The 20012-nt window shown below is 50.9% G+C and overlaps 1 protein-coding gene across 1 annotated transcript in view; it reads left to right on the plus strand.

Annotated features, from left to right (window-relative positions):
* The window catches only part of Arfgap3 (ADP ribosylation factor GTPase activating protein 3), a 53885-nt gene extending 35764 nt beyond the window's left edge, over positions 1–18121 (plus strand). Inside the window, 7 exon segments of the mRNA XM_028856742.2 lie at positions 5084–5316; positions 6107–6229; positions 10041–10172; positions 11370–11493; positions 12488–12578; positions 15237–15358; positions 17175–18121. Coding sequence (XP_028712575.1) covers positions 5084–5316; positions 6107–6229; positions 10041–10172; positions 11370–11493; positions 12488–12578; positions 15237–15358; positions 17175–17192 — 843 coding nt within the window. The 3' untranslated portion in view covers positions 17193–18121.
* Positions 18122–20012: the final 1891 nt, after the last annotated feature.

A 20012-nucleotide genomic window follows, 5' to 3' on the forward strand; every position in this document is an offset into this window, starting at 1 on the left:
TCTGTGGTGCTTGTTTCTGTGTGGACTGTCTCCTGTGATGTTTTTTTGTTGTTTCTGTGATTGTGTATCTTCTGTTGCTTTCTGTCTGTGAACTGTGTATGTCTCTGTGATTTTTCTGTGTGGACTGTCTTCTGTGAAGTCTCATTTTTTGTGTGGACCCTCTTTTGTGCTTGTTTTTGTGTGGATGGTTTTCTGTGGAGTCATATTTTTGTGTGGACTGTCTTCTATGGAGTCTTGTTTCTATGTGGACTGTGTTCTGGGGAGTCTCGTTGTATGGAGTGTCTTCTATGGAGTCTTGTTTCTGTGTGGACTGTCTTCTAGGGAGTCTCGTTCTTGAGTGAATTGTCTTGTGTGATTGTTTTTTGTGGACTGTTTCCTGTGATGTTCTGTTTCTGTGTGGACTGTCTTCCAGGGAGTCCTGTTTCTGTGTGGATTGTCTTCCAGGGAGTCTTCTTTCTGTATGGACTGTTTCTTGTGATGTTCTGTTTCTGTGTGGACTGTCTTCTGTGGTGTTCTCTTTCTGTGTGGACTGTCTTTTGTGGTACTTGTTTCTGTGTAGACTGTCTCCTGTGATATCTTGTTTTTGTGTGGACTGTCTTTTGTGATGCTCTGTTTCTGTGTGGACTGTCTTCTGTGGTGATTGTTTCTGTTTGGAGTGTCCTCTGTGGAGTCTTGTTTTTGTGTGGACTGTCTTCTGTGGAGTCTTATTTCTGTGTGGACTGTCTTCTGTGGTACTTGTTTCTGTATAGACTGTCTCTTGTGATATCCTGTTTTTGTGTGGACTGTCTTCTTTGTTGCTTGTTTCTGTGTGGACTGTCTTCTGTGGTGATTGTTTCTGTTTGGAGTGTCTTCTGTAGAGTCTTGTTTTTGATTGGACTGTCTTCTGTGGAGTCTTGTTTCTGTGTGGACTGTCTTCTGTGGTACTTGTTTCTGTGTCAACTCTCTCTTGTGATATCCTGTTTTTGTGTGGACTGTCTTCTTTGGTGCTTGTTTCTGTGTGGACTGTCTTCTGTGGTGATTGTTTCTGTTTGGAGTGTTTTCTGTGGAGTCTTGTTTTTGTGTGGACTGTCTTCTGTGGAGTCTTATTTCTGTGTGGACTGTCTTCTGTGGTACTTGTTTCTGTGTCGACTCTCCCTTGTGATATCCTGTTTTTGTGTGGACTGTCTTCTTTGTTGCTTGTTTCTGTGTGGACTGTCTTTTGTGGTGATTGTTTCTGTGTGGAGTGTCTTCTGTAGAGTCTTGTTTTTGTGTGGACTGTCTTCTGTGGAGTCTTATTTCTGTGTGGACTGTCTTCTGTGGTACTTGTTTCTGTGTAGACTGTCTCTTGTGATATCCTGTTTTTGTGCGTATTGTCTTCTGTGGTGGTTGTTTCTTTGTGGACTGTCTCCTGTGATGTTTTGTTTCTGTGTGGACTGTGTCCTGTGATGTTTTGTCTCTGCGTGGAGTGTCTTCTGTTGAGTCTTGTTTCTGTGTGGACTGTTTCCTGTGATGTCTTATTTCTGTGTGGACCATCTTCTGTGGTACTTGTATCTGTATGGACTTTCTCCTGTGATGTCTTGTTTCTGTGTGAAATATATTCTCTGAAGTCTTGTTTCTGTGTGGACTGTCTTCTGTGGAGTCTCTTTTCTGTGTGGACTGTCTTCTGTGGAGTCTTGGTTTTGTGTGGACTGTCTTCTGCAGTGATTGTCTCTGTGGGGACCATCTTCTTTGATGTCCTGGTTTTGTGTAGACTGTCTTCTGTGGTGATTTTTTCTGTGTGGAATATATTCTCTGGAGTCTTCTTTCTGTGTGGGCTGTCTTCTGTGGAATCTTTTTTCTCTGTGGACGATCTTCTGTGGTGCTTGTTTCTGTGTGGACTGTCTTCTGTGATATCCTGGTTTTGTGTGGACCATTTCCTGTGGTGTTCTGTTTCTGAGTGGGCTGTCTTTTGTGGTGATTGTTTCTGTGTGGAATATATTCTCTGAAGTCTTGTTTCTGTGTGGAGTGTCTTCTGTGGAGTCTCTTTTCTGTGTGGACTGCCTTCTGTGGTTCTTGATTCTGTGTGGACTGTCTCATATGATTTCCTGGTGTTATGTGGACTGTCTTCTGAGGTGATTGTTTCTGTTTGGAATATATTCTGTGGAGTCTTCTTTCTGTGTGGACCATCTTCTGTGGAATCTTTTTTCTGTGTGGACTCTCTTCTGTGGTACTTGCTTCTGTGTGGACTGTCTCCTGAGATATCCTGTTTTTGTGTGAACCATTTCCTGTGCTGTTCTGTTTCTGAGTGAGCTGTCTTCTGTGGTGCTTGTTTCTGTGTGGACTGTCTCCTGTTCTGTTTTATATCTGTGTAGACCATCTTCTGTGATGTCCTATTTCTGTGTGAACTGTCTTCTGTGGTGCTTGTTTCTGTGTGGACTGTCTCCTGTGGTGTTTTATTTCTGTGTGGACTGTCTTCTGTGGTGTCCTGTTTCTGTGTTGACTACCTCCTGTGGAGTCTTGTTTCTGTGTGGACTGTCTTCCATGGAGTCTTACTTCTATGTGGACTGTCTTCTGTGGGGTCTCTTCCTGTGTTTTTTATCTGTTTAGCTGGAATTGCCGTCCATTGTATAATGAGCAAAATAAATGACCCTGTTTTGTGAGGTTCTTTCAAGGTACACTTCAGATGACAGATGACATTTATTGAAATCCTGACCACAGTCCCTGGGGCTCAGGAGGAGCTCAGTCAGTCAGCTGGCACACAGTAGGTGCTTGGCCAGTGCGACTTGTCCCTGTTTGTGCTGGTGTTGGTGGTTTGAGATTGTTATTTCCCTGTTGAGCTCTCAGAACGCCACGGGCAGCAGCACTGACCTGTGTAGACAGACTTTCTCTGGGACAGGGATGGAGTGTCAGACTTGAATTTCTCTTGTCATTGCTTTCTGACCAGGGCAGAAACAGGTTAGCTCAGCTGTTTGGAAGTGACTCTGCCTGTGCTGCTGGGGCTTGAAGTGAACTCAACAGCCTGGTGAGATAAGAGCTGTGGGGTGCACCCACACCCTCCTTTGTGTGCTCAGGAGGCTGGAGAAGCAGGGCCCAGGGAGATTAGCATGGGATGCTGGCCACACCCACCGTCCATGTGTCTGTCCTTAATTCATTGAAAACACGTGAATGAGGGCTTGGCTTGCAGCTTGTGGGTGTAGTGGTACTTTCTTGTTGGGCTACCAGCCGGCAATACAACACAGAGACTTACTGTTAATTACGAAAGCTCAGCCTTAGCTTAGGCTTGTTACCAACTAGCTCTTATAACTTAAGTTAACCCATATATATATTTTTAATCTGTGATATTCCACGTGGCTCGTACCTCATCTCCATACTGCACACCCTGCTTCCTCTGTGTCTCACTGGTGAATCTGCCTTTTCTTCTTCCCAGAGTTCTCTCTCTGCCCACAAGTCCCACCTATACTTCCTGCCTTGCTATTGGCCATTCAGCTTTTTATTACACCATCACAGCAACACGTCTTCACACAGTGCACAACTATCCCACAGCATGTGGGTAGAGCCTTGGCCAGACGTGCAGAAAGCCTCTGTGCAGAGATGCATGGTGGGAGGGAAGGAATGATTGACTCGGGAACCCAGTTTAGCAGCTTGGTTGCCCTTCTCCAGGACATCCTGTGACTGACTGCCTGTCTCTGCTGTGCAGACCTGTCTCACCCTGTCCCAGCTCTGTGTTCACCAGGGAAAAGTGAGGGTGAAGCCTGGAAGCTGATGTCTCTAGTGATTGTGAATAGTTACAGTGCAAGACTCAGTGGAGAGTCAGCATGTCCTACACAGTCACACTGTGAAGCTAAGGACCTTTGCAGCCTCGTCCTGGCTGGCCACGCTGGTGCCTTGTGAGCATCCTACAGCCCTTGTGAGCATCCTCTGCCTTCGCAGAGTGGAGAACTCATGCTTGTGAGCGAGGGGAGCCCCTGGTCAGGAGTCCTCAGAGAGCCCCTGCCGGGGTCTTCTGGTTCTTCCGTTCATCCCCAGGCCCTGCTGCTGCTGCTGCAGTTGATGAGATCATGACTTGAAAGAAAGCTGGTGTTTCCCGTTGGTTTGCTAAGGGAGATGATAGTGAGACACCTGCCGGGCCAGAGCTGACCCAGGAAACCCCCACGTCTCCTTACAAGAAGGAAAGAGCAAAAAACGGGAGTAGAGTTTCCCGGGTGTGTCTCCTGCCTCGACACAGGAGTCGCCTCTGCACAGGGTTCTGATGGTGTGCTGGTGAGGGGCCCCTGGCGCTGTCCAGGGCTTTGGGAGGCAGACGGTAGGCATGTCACTTCTCACGGCACCGAGTGTCCTGCTCCTGGGGCATAGCTTTCTATATGAGCTCAGGTACGGCTTGCGCTCATGGAAGCCTGGGAGCAAGGGCAATGTGCACACAACTTCCAGGCCCGGTGGTGCCCTCTTTAATAGAAATCGGGGTAGGGCTAGGACTCATGGAATGGCTCACAGATGACCTCAGTTCATTCTCCGGAACCCTTGGTGGGAGGAGAGAACTGACTTCATAAGTTGTCCTCTGACCTCCACACACATACACGCCATATACATGTGCCCTATCCCACACACAACATGTATGCACACAATAATGAAATGGTTTTAAAGCTAGAGACAGTGGCTGGGTGGGTAATGACCATCCATTTCAAATGTTCTCAGTAGCCTGATAAATAGAGACACTACAGGAAATTATTTGAACTACAGCTAATGATTTATATATTTATGAAATCAATTTTAGATATATATTTATCTTTTTATATTAAAAAAAATTAATTGCATGTGTGCTGTCTTTCTGAATGTGAGAGTTTGCATGTTTGTGTAGGTGCCTGTAGAGGTCAGAAGAGAGCATCAGATCGCCCGGAGTGACAATATTTTCATCTTAAATAGTAGACACAGTAGACAAGTTTACTAACCTCACACACTGTTATGTCTCAGGGAAGTGTAATCAGATGTCAGTCAAAGGAGGGATCCTGGGTGGGAAGTAACTGAGGCACTCGGTATGGTACCAGACAATCAGAAGAGCAGCCATAAAGGCCTGAACTTGTATTTGAGAAAGACTTGAAGGCAGCATTCTGTCAAGTGTGCTGCCTAGAGGAGGACAGAGCTGAAAGGGAATTCACGTCTCCGCTCTGCCTGTGGTTTTAATGTAGGAGTGTGGTTTAAAGCTGAACTAGTGAGCGTGTGCTTTTCCAGCAGTGTTTCGTCGTTACGATTGGCCTACAAGGATCTTGACATTCACATGAAGAAGGATGAAAAACTGAACCTGAGTGGCCAGAAGAAGGTGGAAGCCGAGAGGCTGGGCATGGGCTTTGGAAGCTGCCGGAGGTAGGGTCGCTTGGCCGGTTCAGCCCGGTGCCCTTTGCCCACAGTGAAGGGGTCTAGGGCTCATTTCAGCCTGAGGCATTTCTTTGGTGCCTTTCCTTTCCTGGTTGGCTGGCTTTGCGTTGGTATTTGGTATATTATGGCTGGGGCTGGGCTTCATGGGTAGATGTGCACAGAGCCCTGGGTTGGATCCCCAGCACCATAGAAACCAAGATTGGGGTTTCACCCAAGGTCATTCTGAGCTACAAGAGTCCCTGTCTGTCTCAAAACAAACAACAAATACAAAATAGTTGGAGGTAAAGCTAAATATAGTGGGTGTGCCTCTAATCCTAGCACTCAGGAGGTAAAGACAGAAAGATGAGCAATATCAAGGCCAGCCTGGGCTATATAGCTAGTTTAAGACTAGCCTAGGCTACATGAGGTGCGCGCGCGCGCGCACACACGTGTGTGTGTGTGTGTGTGTGTGTGTGTGTGTGTGTGTGCGCGCGCGCGCATGTAGTGGTGATGGTGTGGTGTGGTGTGCGTGTGTGTGTGTGTGTGTGTGATGGCTCACATGGTTCTTGGAGAGAAGGAAATGGGTCTGAGTTTCCACGAAGTGTGCACTGGAGTGGGTGCCCCCGCCACACCCCATGATTGTGGCTGTCGTCTTCCTGGTCCGACCCTCAGAATGACTTCTAGTTCACCTTGAGTTTCCCAGCCCTCCAGATCAGCTTAAAGCATTCTTTTGTTTGGTAAGACAAAAGCCTTTAGGAGGCCAGTGATGTAATATTTCCTCTTTTATTCTGTCCCCAAGTGGCATCTCCCATTCTGTGACTTCAGACATGCAGACCATCGAGCAGGAGTCACCTACACTGGCAAAGCCAAGGAGGAAGTACCAAGAAGACCCAGAGGAGTCATACTTCACCTCCAGCTCCAGGTGGTCTGAGCCTAGCTGTGTCTATGGGTGCATTAGGGGCTGGCCTTAAAAGTTGTTGGTTGTTTTGTTTTGTTTTTTCCTTTACTTTTTGGGGGGCCTGCCTCCCAAATAAATCACACACAGAGGCTTATTCTTCATTATAAATGCCCAGCGTTAGTTTGGCTTGTTTCTAGCCAGCTTTTCTTAACTTTAAATTACCCTTCTATCTTTTGCCTCTGGGCTTTTTCCTTTTCTTCTGTGATCTTACTCCATGGCCAGCTGTGTAGCTGGATGGCTGGTCCCTGATGTCCTCCTCCTTTTCTGACTACTTCTTCCTCTCCTCCCAGATAGCTCCATCTATCAATTATTTATGTCTGCCAGCCCCACCTATCCTTTCTCCTTCCTTGCTATTGACCATTCAGCTCTTTATTAGACCATCAGGTGTTTTAGACAGGCACAGTAATGCAGCTTTACAGAGTTGAACAAATGCAACATAAACAAAAGTAACACGGCTTAAAATGATATTCTACAACACTTAAGAGCCAGTACAGATCAGTGCCTGGCACCGTTTGAAAGCTTTGACTGATGCAAGTCTATGCGTAGGACCAAAGGCTGGGAAACAGTGTAAGGGGCAGTGTTTACAGCTAGCAAAGTGTTTGTTGATACAGTCAGCAGCTAAGGGTTAAAGTCAGAGGTAGACGAGGTACTGAGAAGTGGACAGAGGCAGAGTCCTGTCCTCAAGGCAAGGACTGGAGCATGCCCGGACCTTGAGCAGCTTCTGTGTTGGAACACTGGCTTCTGAGAGCTGCCAGGAGTATGCAGTCGCATTTGTGTGTGTATTTATTCATGAAGGCCATGACTGTCCTCTGAAGGGATCCCATGGTTCTAGGACAGCCTGGTTCTGTTCTTTTGTGTCTGCTGTCTGCTGGGGCAAAACATGTAACTGGCATAAGGCTGAATGTGGTGAGGACAAGTGTCATCTTGAATAGGGTTGCCCAGAAGCTGACTTCACAGGAACTTGGGATGGCTTTGACATAACATGCAGGTTCAGAGACCCAGTAGCCTGGGTTGAATGTTGGCTGTGCCACATAAGAACTGCATGGAAACGGCCAGGTTATTAAAATGCTCATGCTGCAACCTCCTCATCGGTCAGGGAAGGATCCTGGGGTGCCTGCCCTGCAGGGTCCATAGGGAAAGCTGAGGCACTGACGACAGACTGCTTGGCTCCACTGCGACTAGTTTCTACGGTAGCGAGGAGCTCATCCAGAGACAGGTGCTCAGTGAGGGCCAGTCGGGCAGCTGCATTAACCACACCAAGGACCCTTTCACATCTGGAGTTGTGAGGATGGGACACTTCTGTCAATGACGGTGCTGCCACAGTCACACAGGCTTCCTGGTGTCACGTGGCCAAAGACATGGCTGCCATAGGTAGAACAGGCATAGGTTCTGTTATCTAGAGTCACCTGTGAAATTGTAGACTTTCCTATCCAAGCTCCTAGGTAAGCAATTGTGCAAACAGCTCTTCCCTTATTTTTAAGCACAGCTCTGAGTTACTTGAGTCCCAGTATTTTAGAAAGAGCTGGCTGCTTCATGGCTCCTTGCTGGCTAGTCAGAGACTGCGGCTTCCCTGCCTGCCCCTCTCCAGCCTCCATAGGCTTCCGCAGTGTACTTGGGTCTGTCCATACTGTGCCGTTTGAGAAAACCTAAATACTTGTTACACAGGAGAAATTCAAGTTTGTGACTAACCCTGGAAAGCACGCATCAGGTCCTTGCACACACCATTTGGATGAGGGCTGGGCCGGGGTCTGAGGACCCTTGCATTCTCCCCACCTCTGGCTTCCCTGCTCCTTAGTGACGCCCATGGAGGGCGGTATAGGAAAAGACAGGCTCACTTTCATGGAGCACCAGTTCTGTGCTTGGGGAGCAGTGTTGGCGAGAGAAAGGCTTCTGGGTAAGGTCTCCTGCTAAGTCGGACCCTTCCCATGCCCACAGCCTCAGGTCATGGGGAACTCATGTGGGGCTTGTGTGTGCCTTCGAGCCTTCAGAACAGCTCTTCTTGGCTCAGTCGGAAGGGTCAGTTCTGGGGGCTGGAGAGATGGCTCAGCAGTTAAGAACACTGGTTGCTCTTCCAGAGGTCCTGAGTTCAATTCCCAGCAGCCACATGGTGGCTCACAACCATCTGTAATGTGCAGGCATATGTGCAGGCAGAACACTGTATACATAATAAAATAAATGTTTAAAAAAAAGAAAAAGAAAAACCAAAAAATAAATAAATAAAAAGAAGGGTCAGTTCTGAAGGCTCAAAGGCTACTATGCCAGGGACCAGTTACTTAGTCTGAAACCTGGGGGCAAATGGCGTTTAGACATAGAGCAGAGAAAACTTTGATGCCATGTGGATGGTGACCTAGAGTGGGTAGGCACCGGGCTGACTTTCTGTGCAGGGCCTCATAACCGGGTACTGTCTACGGTCAGGATCAACCTTTATATGTGCCTTGGAGCCTCCAGGAACCTCTCTCAATCAGAAGGTTGGGTCCCAAAGGCTGCTGTGCCGGGGACCAATTTCAGTTTGAAACCTGGGGGTAAGTGGTGTTTAGATGTAGAGCAGTGAGATTTGGGTGCCATGTAGGTGGTGACCCGCAGGTTATCTGGGGACAGAAACATCCCTCGAGTTCACTTGATGACCACAGTGACAGAGCAGGGTTGGGGTAGGTGCTTTGGCCCCAGAGGTGAGGTGAACACTCTGGAAGCCAGCAGGTCAGTGCCACAGAATGCTTTTACTGCTTCCAAATTATTCATCAGCCATTAGGACTTGCATATTATGAATTATGGAAGAGTGCTGTTTCTATAAAGCAAGGGGGACATATCCTTGCATGGTTTTTTATAGTGAATTCCATTATTTCCAAATTATAAATGATGCATTATTACAATAGTGCATTCAGAATAATGAAACTGGACTGTTTGCTGAGCCCCATGGAGCCCAATGGCCTTTGGTGGGGGATGTGACTGACGACAGGACAGTGTGCTATTAAAGGCTTTCCCCAGGGACCTGCAGGGATGTGTTCAGAGGTGAGGAAGGTGCAATGTGAGGGCTAGCATGAAGGAAAGCTCATGGAGAAATGGGACCCAGAGATCAAAGCCCCTGCTGGGTGAAGGTCAGGGATGGGGAAAGCTGCTGAGTCCTGGCATGGGACTGAGGCTCGGCAGGCTAGCTGGCATAGTATTGCCTGTGAGTGACTAGGTATCCCTACAGGGTGCCAGAGCACAGAGAGGCTCTTGTGGGTGAATGAGAAGTAGGAAATCCCCACGTGTGGACTGCCCAGGGCACCTATGCAAGGTGGCATCTACTTTTACAATTTAAAGGCACCCCAATGCCTCTCCAGGCCAGAAAAGGTTATGAAGAATGTCCGTGTGAGTCCAATGAGTGTGATCTCCAGAACACTGAGCGCCATTGTTGAGAAGAACCTGAGTATCCCGGCCCCTCCCCATCTAGTACTGACTCACACCCCCATGTGCTTCTTAGGGGCCGACCAGCCTCCGGGCTCTGCCCTATGACCTCGCAGCTGTGTGGGGAGGGCAATCTCAGCAGCCTGAGGCTGCATCAGAGGAAAGGGCCCACCTCTTCCCTGAAGCCCTCAGAGAGCAAGGTCAGCTGGGACACAGTTGCTGGAAGACCTTGGACCCTGACGTCAGCTCCTGTTCATTGGCCACAGCTGGGGTCAGGCCTGCCCTTCATCTCAGAATATGACTGGGCAGGGAGGTCAGGTTCCCCCATACCCAAAAGGAGTGAGTGTCGTAAGTTCTCCCTGGTCACCGTTTCCTCCTGTTCCAACAGGTACTTTGACGACCCCATGGAGTTAAGAGGTAGTTCCTTTTCCAGCTGGGACGACAGTGCCGATTCCTACTGGAAGAAAGACAGCAGCAGAGAGCCTGAGCCTGCCATGAAAAGCACAGGCTCTTCGGACAGGTGGGAGCTCCAGCCTGGGGAGCCAGGTCCTCTGTCAGAGGACCAGTGGGTGAGAGCTGGGTCACCAGTGTCCTGCTGCCTTAGGAAGTGGCTGTGCATTGGGGGTGCATGCCAGAAACCTGTGGCTGATAGAAAGCAGGTGTGAGGCGATTCCCTGGGGATTCTCATCAATGGGTCAGGGTGACCTGGCTCATGAAACACCTTCCCCCATTTGAAGACTATTTGCCAACTGCAAGAGTGCCTGTTTCCTAGGAAACAGTTCTGCAATTTGGTCTCATTTCTCATTTGTATCTCTGTGTGTGTGTGATGCTAAGATATGTTTCTGGGTATATATATATATGTGTGTGTGTGTGTGTGTGTGTGTGTGTGTGTGTGTGTGTGTGTGTGTGTTTATGTGGGGGAGTGCTGTTTGTATGTGAGTGTGTATACGTGTGTGTATGTGTGGTGCTAGGGATATGTGGGGGAGTGTGCACATGTGTGTGAGTGTGGGGGTGCTGTCTATAGGGTGGGGAGTGTGGTGCTAGGGATTAAACCCAGCACCTGAAGCATGCTTGGCAAGCACACTACACTGAACTCCACATACGCCCTTTTGGATTTAATTTTATTGTTTTATTTTGAGCCAGTGTTTCACTGAGTTACCCAGGCTAGCCTCAGACTCGAGATTCTCCTGCCTCTGTCTCAGATTACACCTGCCCCATCAATTTGACTAACATGCAGTCATGTCATGACCACTGAGAACAAGTTCAGGACATTCTCTTGCTCCCAGGTCCCTTGCTCTGTCCTCAGCCCCCGGCCCCTGCTATCCTGTTTTTAATCTTCCCATGTGGGAAGGTACCGTGTGGACTGGTCATCCTGTAACCGGCCTTGCCCTGAACTCTGAGCTCCACGGTTGCCTGACTATAGCGGTTCAGGTTGAGGTGGCCGCCGCTCCACAGCTCTCCTGGTGAAGCGCTTCCTCTACAGTTGGAAGAGGAGCTCATATTTCTTGTCCACACCAAGGAACTTTACTCGTGTAACCCGAGGTTGCCCCGGTAACCGGGATGTCCTGGACCCCGTGCAGTTTATCCACAGTGTGACGGGCAGTGTGGGCGGTGTGGTCTAACCGGGCTGAGATGGGAGACTCCACACAAGTGGAGGTGTGAACCAGCCTGCTTCACCACCTGTGGTGTGACCAGCTCTGGCTGTTTTTCCCTGTAGACCCAGTGCTCGCCGGAAGCCGGATTATGAGCCCGTTGACAATACGGATGAAGCCCAGAAGAAGTTTGGCAACGTCAAGGCCATTTCTTCAGACATGTACTTTGGAAGACAAGCCCAGGCAGATGTAAGGGGGCCGAGAGCTCCTCAGGAGCCCTGAGAACCAGGAAGGAAGCTTAGCTGTGGGGACCATGAGGGGATGGGCTGCTGAGGGAGGAGGGACCTGGCAGGAGGCCCAGAGGCCCCCAGACAATAACGCGGGAGGCAGGACCAGAGCCCAGGCCTGCCTGAGCACCCGGCAGCTGAGGAGTCAAGGACCTGGTCTCATTGCTCTCTCACCTCTCTGGGGAGAGGCCATCAGTCGGTAGCTTTTGAGCAAATTCGGGTTTTTATGTAGCAGCAATTGCTTTTGATCAGTTTAACATGGTTAAATGAAGCCTGGAAATGTTTGTGGGCGGATGCTTTATTAGCCAGCAGTCTCCTGCCTCACAAATGAGCACATTCATCCAGGAGTGGCTAAGCTGGGGCTGAGCCCGCTTCTCTCTAGTGCTCAAGTGCAGAGGGGCTGGTGGGGATAGATCTGAGGAACCATTCCCAGGGTGTTGATTTGTCTCGTAGCCAGGCCTCATTGCCAGAGGGGCTGCCAGCCCTTCAACTTGGTTTTACTTTAAATTTGATGATGGGCTGGAGTGCAGTTCTTGGAAGAGCACTTGCCTGGCATACTTGAGGCCCTAGATTCTATTTCCAGTAAAACACACACACACACACACACACACACACACACACACGCACGCACGCACGCACGCACGCACGCATGCACACAGAAATTTGAAGCCTTCAAGCTGATGGACTGACTCGGTGGTGTGCCAAGCACCGAGGGGCTTTCCTAGAGCAGCTGAGAGCAGTGCATGAGCTCTGGCTGCCCCTCCTCCTGACCACATTGACAGGGATGTGCGACACTGCCCTGCCCACCGTGACCTACATCATTGCAGAACACGCCCTTTATTCCATCTCCAGGGCCTGGCTGGGGCTGACATGGGAGGTAGAGAGCCAAGGGCAGCAAACCCATCCAGTCTCTCTTCAGCAGTTCTTGGAGTCTAACTCTGCCTTTTTCTGTCTAGTTTGAGACCCGGGCGCGGTTAGAGCGGCTCTCTACCAGCTCCTCCATAAGCTCCGCAGACCTTTTCGATGAGCAGAGGAAGCAGGCAGCAGGTGAGGGCTCACGGGGCTCCCCGGCACATGCGTCTCCACAGGACCTTTCCCTTCCCAGGATTCCATGCCCCATCACCGTACACCCTGTCCCTGTGTGAGATGAGAACTGAAGCTGCCATTCCAGGTGTCCCGTGAGAGGAGACCACGTCATGAAGAGTATGCCCTGTCACCTGGCAGTTTAGTATCCAGAACACTGGGTTCCTACAGGAGGCAGGAGGCTCCTGGGAGATGCCAGCCACTCACTAGCTGGGGTCATGGCATGGTTAGCCTCCATCTCCTGCCTGTGGAGTAGCTGGACCTGAGATATTGTGTGAGGTACCAACCAGTCAGGTTCCTGCATCTAGGAGTCACCTCCCAGGCCCCTCAGCCCTCAGGCCACACAGAGGCATTAAGGAGTGAGTGACTCTTTAGGGAAGATCCAATGCAGTGTGGAAATGGGCAGGTGACCATCTCGGTCGCCCCTCGTACATCCCTACACGCAGTGGCCGCTCATCCCAGGGCTGCAGTCTACGAGGCAAGTCCCAGAGCAGGCCCTTCAGTGCCCACACAGAACTATGCCTGTAGCCTTTACCTGTATACTCCCTGTCCCAGAAGGCCTGTGTGAGCACCCCACATGGCCTCCACCAGGCCGCAATGTGAGTGTGAAGTACAGCAGCCTCTGAGGTCATTTCAGGAAAAGAACCAAGGGGAGAGAGGTCTCAGGAGCCAGTGCTGCAGGCTGAGCGTGCTGTACCCGGTTTACAGCGTTTCTTCACAGCCAGACTGGCTTTGGCCTGCAGAAGGCCTGAGCGTTTGTGTGGGGTGACCATCCTGGCGGCCACACTGCCTTTTAGACATATGGAGTGGATGCAGCTCCAACAGAGAAGGTGTAGGGTAGTCTCAGCCGTCTGGAACATTCACGTGGAGGTGCATTCGGGCATATGTGGTCATTATGGCCCTGAGATACAGTGGCATTGCCAGCTTGCTGGCTTAAGTGGGGAGAGCCGTTCTAGGCTGGCATGTGTAGACAGCCGTGTTCAGAGAGACACGCCTGCGGCCTGACAGGGCTGGGCAGGGCCATGGCTCCTGTGCGCATCCTTCCTGCCCACAGATACAGAGGCTGTTGTTAGTGGTCAGCCACTGCCCAGCCAGGCAGTGCTTTTTCCGGTCTGATCTTCACACCCTGGCCTTTTGTCAGGCTGGCTTCCTGTTGTGATGTACCACACCCCTGGCACAAAGGCCCCCAGCCTCCACTGAGGTCTCCCAGCAGGGCCTCTTCCCCAGCAGTGGGTGCAGGCTCAGCATGCTGGAGCCAGTCCCAAGACTCCTGGGCAGGTCAGTCCTAAGACCCAGGTTGTTGAAATATCCGCATGCTTTTAAATTCAATTTCCTGGAACATTTACTCTGAAACATTATTGTTTGTTAGACACACACACACACACACACACACACACACACACACACACACACAAAGGAAGAAAAAAAAGAAAGCTCTTGAAGCGAACACGCCCTTTACATTTACAGAGCTCTGACTGGCTCAAGCTTGCCTCCTGCCCCACCACAAAACGAAGGTCCATTGAACTCTGATACTGGGGGCATAGCAATTTGGGGGGCCTTTGTGAGATGTTCCCTAGGGCGTCAGGCCACCCCCTGACGATACCTGGTGGTCTGCCGTGAGCAGAGCTTGTCCCCTGCAACTGAGCCCAAGTCAGGGGCTGTTGTCGCTGCCCATCTGGACCCCACCACGCTGAGACCCGAACTCTAGCTCCATTTAGTGGCCTCTGGTGTCGACACGGTGGCTACAGTGTCTGCCTCAGCGAAGTAGCTGTTAGATTCGATATTCTGAAAATCCTGGACTTTTCTCTTGACTTGTCTCCGTTTCTGAGAATTTGGTCCATATTATCTCATTAAAGAAGATCCATGGCTCCCCTGGAGGGTGGGAGGGACAGAGCCCTGAGTTCGGGGTGTCCCCCAGGTTCCTCTGTCTGCGGAGGTCCATGGTCCAGGCCTTCCTCTACGTGCATTCTGTCCGTCCCTCGTCCGGCTGCCCCGTGCCCTGTCTTCTCTGCCGGAGCGGACTCAGCACGCGCCCTGGAGCCCTTGCCCTGAGGCTCACGTGCTACCCTCGCGCCTGTCACCGGCTTTCCACCTGGCTCCTGCGGCCTCCCCAGCTCTCCCTCCCTCCAGCTGCCCTGGGCCTGTGGGGACTCCTCAGGCCTCACATGCTTGTGCCTCAACCACCTCAGGAATGAGGCACCTGATGAGCTGACCGTGGCAGGCCCTGGCTTCTCTTTCTGTGCCCCTGGCCCTCGACAAAGCCCTTGTCGAAGGTTTGTTGAATGAATGAACAAGTGCCCTCCAAGCCTGCCTGCCTACCGCCCAGCACAGGACCCACAGCCCTTCCCAGTACCTCCAGTACCCCACGGCCAGTGCTAGCCATGATAATAGCTCTGATTCCAGTTTGAGCCTTGAGAGCCACTGTACAGAGTGCTGTGTCCCCTTTCTGTGGTGGCTGGAGGAACTGTGCTGGGACCAGTACATCCCACCAAGCCCTGCCCACTGCGTGATCATCTCTCTGGACACAGCAGTTGCGTGGGAGGAGGCAGGAGAGGCCGAGTGGGTTCACGGAGCTACACGTGTCCTCGGTAGATGGGCAAGCTGGCATTTCTCTGTGTGCAGGAAACTACAACCTCTCGAACGTGCTGCCCAACGCCCCGGACATGGCACAGTTCAAGCAAGGCGTGCGATCCGTTGCTGGAAAACTCTCTGTCTTTGCCAACGGGGTCATGACGTCCATTCAGGTGAGTGAAGCTCTGTTAGAGCTCCCAGGGGACTAGGCTGTAGCTATGAGCTGGGAGCTGTGCCGCAGAATAGCCCAGACGTCATGAAAGCCCCGAGTGTGGAGTGTATTGTAATATTGCCTGTAATCTCAGCCACTGGGGGCTGAGGCAGAAAGGTATTGAGTTCAAGGCCTGCCTGGGCTGAGACCCTGCCTCGAGACAGCATTTTCTAAGTTCTTACTGGGGAGTCTTATAATTCCCAGTAAGAAGAATGGAGAATCTCTCTCTCTCTCTTTTTTTTTTTTTTTAGATCATTTTATTTTATAGGTATGAATGTTTTGCCTGCATGTCTGTACATATGTATGCATGCCTGACCCTACAGATGGTTATGAGCTGCCATGTGGGTGCTGGGAATTGAACCCAGGTCTCCTGCAAGAGCAAGCGCTATAAACTGCTGAGCATCTCCCAGCCCCACAGAAGAGAGAATTCTTAAGATGAAAACCATCCACCTTCTCCCTGTTCTGAGATAACTACCGTAGAGTCCTGCTGTGTTTTATTTTAGTTCTAGACTATGTAATCCTGGCTGTCCTGGCACCAACTCTGTAGCCCAGGCTGGCCTCGAACTCAGAGATCCACGTGCCTCTGCCTCCCGAGCACTGGGATTAAAGGCATGCTCAGCCATGCCGGTGGCTGCCTATCTTTTTGAATGATAGGGAACCCTATTGCTGTGTGGCTGTATCTTCTTCTCTCAGTGGCATGTTCTGTGCGGCTACATGGATTCTGAGGAACTCCGAATTCTCCAGAAGCCATCTTCTGTGGGGTGAAAACACTCATGTCTAATTTGCCAGCTCCACACACTGGGATTGCACTGCACTTTGATCTCGTTCTGAGTCTTATTTTCATTAGTGTGTGCTCTGGTCCTGGGTTACCGAAGAACATTTTCATGATGTGTAGGGTTGACCGGATGTGTTATTTCCTCCACACCTCTACCCTTCCCTCCTGCCCCTCAACTTGGTCCTCGTGGGCCCTCGACAGTTTTGCTTCTGCTTTACACTGTGTGCACATACATGCTTTTCTGAATCTGTAGAAATATTTGTCTTTCTGTGTTGGACTTAATTCACTTACTAAGGCAAAGGCAGAACCTGTTTGTTATGACAGTGAGGCCTTCTCAGAGTATGGGAATGGCTTGCTTCTGGAATCTTCTCGCTTATGTGAAGTCACTTTAGAAGCATCATCTTGGGTGAAATGAGGCCCTGAGGAGTAGACTAGGTTGGCATTACCCCTTATGGATCCATGGAGGCTCTTAGTCTGCAGACAGACCCTGCTGTGGCCTCGATGGAAATGTGGTGAAGCCCCCCCATGAAGGAAGCCTAAGGCTGCAGAGGCTTGGGGCTCTCCTCCCTCAGGCGGGCCCTTCATCGGGTCCTCCTGACAGGCAATATCCCTGTTTTGTGGGTGGCCGTCTTGTTTTTAGAATACTCCCGTCTTATAAGTGAAGGAGCAGAGACAGAGACTAAACCTCTGTAAGATGAGCAGGGACCAAAATCGAGGTTTCAATTCAAATTTCAATCCCTCAGTGCTTCCCACATGGACAGCTCAGGACATGGCCCTGGCCCCTGCCTTGCAATTCTTAGTACAGCCTGGGAGCTCTAGGCCTTGCGCACCTCACATAAGGTGTAATCCCAGGCAGGTCTCCAAACCCCGTTCCCTCCTGGCCACAGATGCAGAGACGAGGCCCGTGCCCAGAGCTGGATGCCCATCAACAACGACCGCGGCACGGGCACAGGAGGAGGTAGATGGAGTGTATTAGAGTAAACGTTGGTCTGCTTCTCTCTAGGATCGCTATGGCTCTTAATCCTGGTGCCGGGCTGTGTCCCACCTGGTACAACTTCACTTCAGATGGACCTGGGACCACATCCAGCTGCACTGGAGCCTCGGCTGCTGTGCAGGCAGGTTCTACTGGTTGGCAAGGCCCCTGCACCCTTCCGATTCTTCACATTTCCTTTGACGCCTCCCATTTCTGTGTAGCGGGGCTTTGCTTTCGTTTCTGATGAGTGCCCTGTGTCGGTCAGCATGCCCTTGCTTTATCTTTGTGGAATCTTCAGTTCTGAGAGCTGGAAACCTGAGCTGCCAGCTCCTCCCACCTCTCCCTGGACTGGGAGCCTTCACCTGGGGCCCAGCAGAGTCTCCATGGACTGTGGGCTCAGGGCTGCCAGAGCTAGCTGGTGCTGGATGGGCCAGGGAAATAAAGCCACAGCACACACTTCTCTCTGCAAAGGAGCAAACCACCAAAACAAGATCAGAGGTGCCCAGCCACTCCCAGCCAGATCACTTCCTGGGCGCCCCCACACAATGGGAGATTTCAAACAACACTTCAAGCCATCTGTCACTTTGTAAATTAATTTGTACATCCTCTACACTTAAAAATGTTTCCCAGTCAGTTCTTTTAACAAACCTGAGCTTCCACGGTGCCAAGGGAGTTCATTTCGGTTTGGTGACAGGTGCTGAGGGCCAGCTGAGGGCTCCCAAGTGCCACCTAGAAGTCAGCAGAGGGCAGGAGCTCCAGCTGAGTGAGGCGGCCACGTGGCTTCTGGATGACACTCAGATTCGGGGAAATGGCGATTATAATTGGGTGGTTTTGTTAATATTTTTTATCTTGACCTTGATGTTCCAAAAGTCATAGGATAGATGTAAATCGATAAAGTTGTTTGGCTGTGTTTTAGACAGCACCAGAATATATTGTTCAGCACAGTAAAATATATTTGAAATTTGATGAACCAAAAATGTGATTTCAGAGGACTATTTTGTGAAGCTTCCTGAAAAGATCCAATCTGTAGACTTCTAAATGTAACGGACAGCACAGCAGACCGTTTCTGCGCTCTCCTCACCAGAGCTTTAATGACTCATTGTAAACTGGGCATCGGATGACCCCAGCACCCGCCATGCCCTGTTATGGCTGGGGCTGACAGATGTCATTGTCACGGCGCAGTGGCCGGTGGGTGCCTCTGGGGGGAACGGGCTTCCACACACGGGAGCGTGGCGAGGCAGCCCACACCGGCAGCTGCAGCACACGGATCGGATCGTACTGTAGGGTGAATGACAGGACCGGGGTACCCTCAGGGTGGGGCTTCCCAGAGGCCTTGAGTACTGACGTGCAGGGAAGGGGTACTGCTGGTGTGTTACCCCCTTTTCTGTTGATTGTTTCGGTCTTGAGGCGGGAACCAGGGCCTTGAATACACAGAGTACTGAGAACTCAGCCCATCGTCTGACAGGGAGGCCCCGAGGACCAGCCGTCCATGAGGAATACCGCAGCTGTTCACCTTCTGAACATTCATGTGGAACATCAAACTAACAGCCCACAAGGATTCAGTCATGGGGACCGCTCCATCCACACCCCAGTCCACAGTGAGCCCTGTGCTCATCCCCATGTGCCACATGAGCTCTATGCCCGTTTTATCCCCAGGCAACTGGGCCCCTGTCCCAACTTGCTCTTTTCATCTGCTCCCTGACCACAGGGCCTCCTTACTGGGCAGCAGGCTTGCTTGGTGTCTTCTGGAACCTTCTAGTCAGTGTTCCCAGATATTTCAGTGAGGACACAGGGCTGAGTGCTTTGTGTGCAGGACCAGTCCGCTGGGCTGGTGGCCAGCACTGCCTGTCCAGAGTCCCTGTCTGAGGCCTCTGCTGTGGGAAGGGAAGAAGGAGAGGAGGTGAGATGATGTGGCTGTGTGGTATGCCCCTTAGATCTCATCGCCAGTACCCAAAGCTAGCTGTTCATGTTGGCTGAATGAAACACATTTTGGTCTTTTCTTTTTAAAGGGGGCAGGGCAGCTGGAGAGATAGCTCAAGGGTTAAGAGCGCTCAGAAGACTTGGGTCCAGTTCCTAGTACCCACCTGGTAGCTGCAGTTCCAAGGGATCCAACACCTTCTTCTGTCTTCTTTGGGCACTGCACGCACATGGTACACAGACTTACACACAGGCAAAACACCCAAAGGTATTAAAATAAAATAGGATGGGAATGTAGCCCAGCAGCAGAGCACTCGCCTGGGATACACAAGGCCTAGAAAAGACAGAAGAAACCCATGGCAGGAGCTTCAGGAACACACAGGTAGGGCCTGGGCTGTGGGAGGTGTTTCTGCGTGTGAAGCCAGGAAAGTCTGGGGACTCCTCTTGGAGCCTTTGTGCAGAGGGAGCTGGTAGATAAAGCCCCGGGGACAGGGCCTTTGCTGAGCAACACCTTCTCCAGACAAATTCAGGGTTAAAATGCAGCGTTTTAAAGTAAACCCTGGAGGACTGAGAGACAGTTCAACCAGTGAGAGTACTTGAGTTCTCAGGAGAGGACCTGAGTTCTGTTCCCAGCACCCACATCCGTTGGCTCCCAACCACCTGCAGCTCCAGCTCCAAAGCATCTAATGCCCCCTTCTGACCACCTCAGGCACCCTCATGCATGTGACACACACACACACACACTAATAAGAATAAACCCACAGGACTCTGCTGAGAGTGTGAGTATAATGGATACAAATAAAGGTGGATATGCCTGGTGTGGTGGCACATGCCTTTAATTCCAACAGGGCAGAGGCAAAAGCAGGTGGGTCTCTGTGAGTTCGAGGCCATCCAGGTCTACATGAGTTCAGGACAGCCAGGACCACATAGCGAGACCCTATCTCAAAACAA

This window comes from Peromyscus leucopus, chromosome 20 (genome assembly GCF_004664715.2).
Source record: "Peromyscus leucopus breed LL Stock chromosome 20, UCI_PerLeu_2.1, whole genome shotgun sequence".
Lineage (NCBI taxonomy): Eukaryota > Metazoa > Chordata > Mammalia > Rodentia > Cricetidae > Peromyscus > Peromyscus leucopus.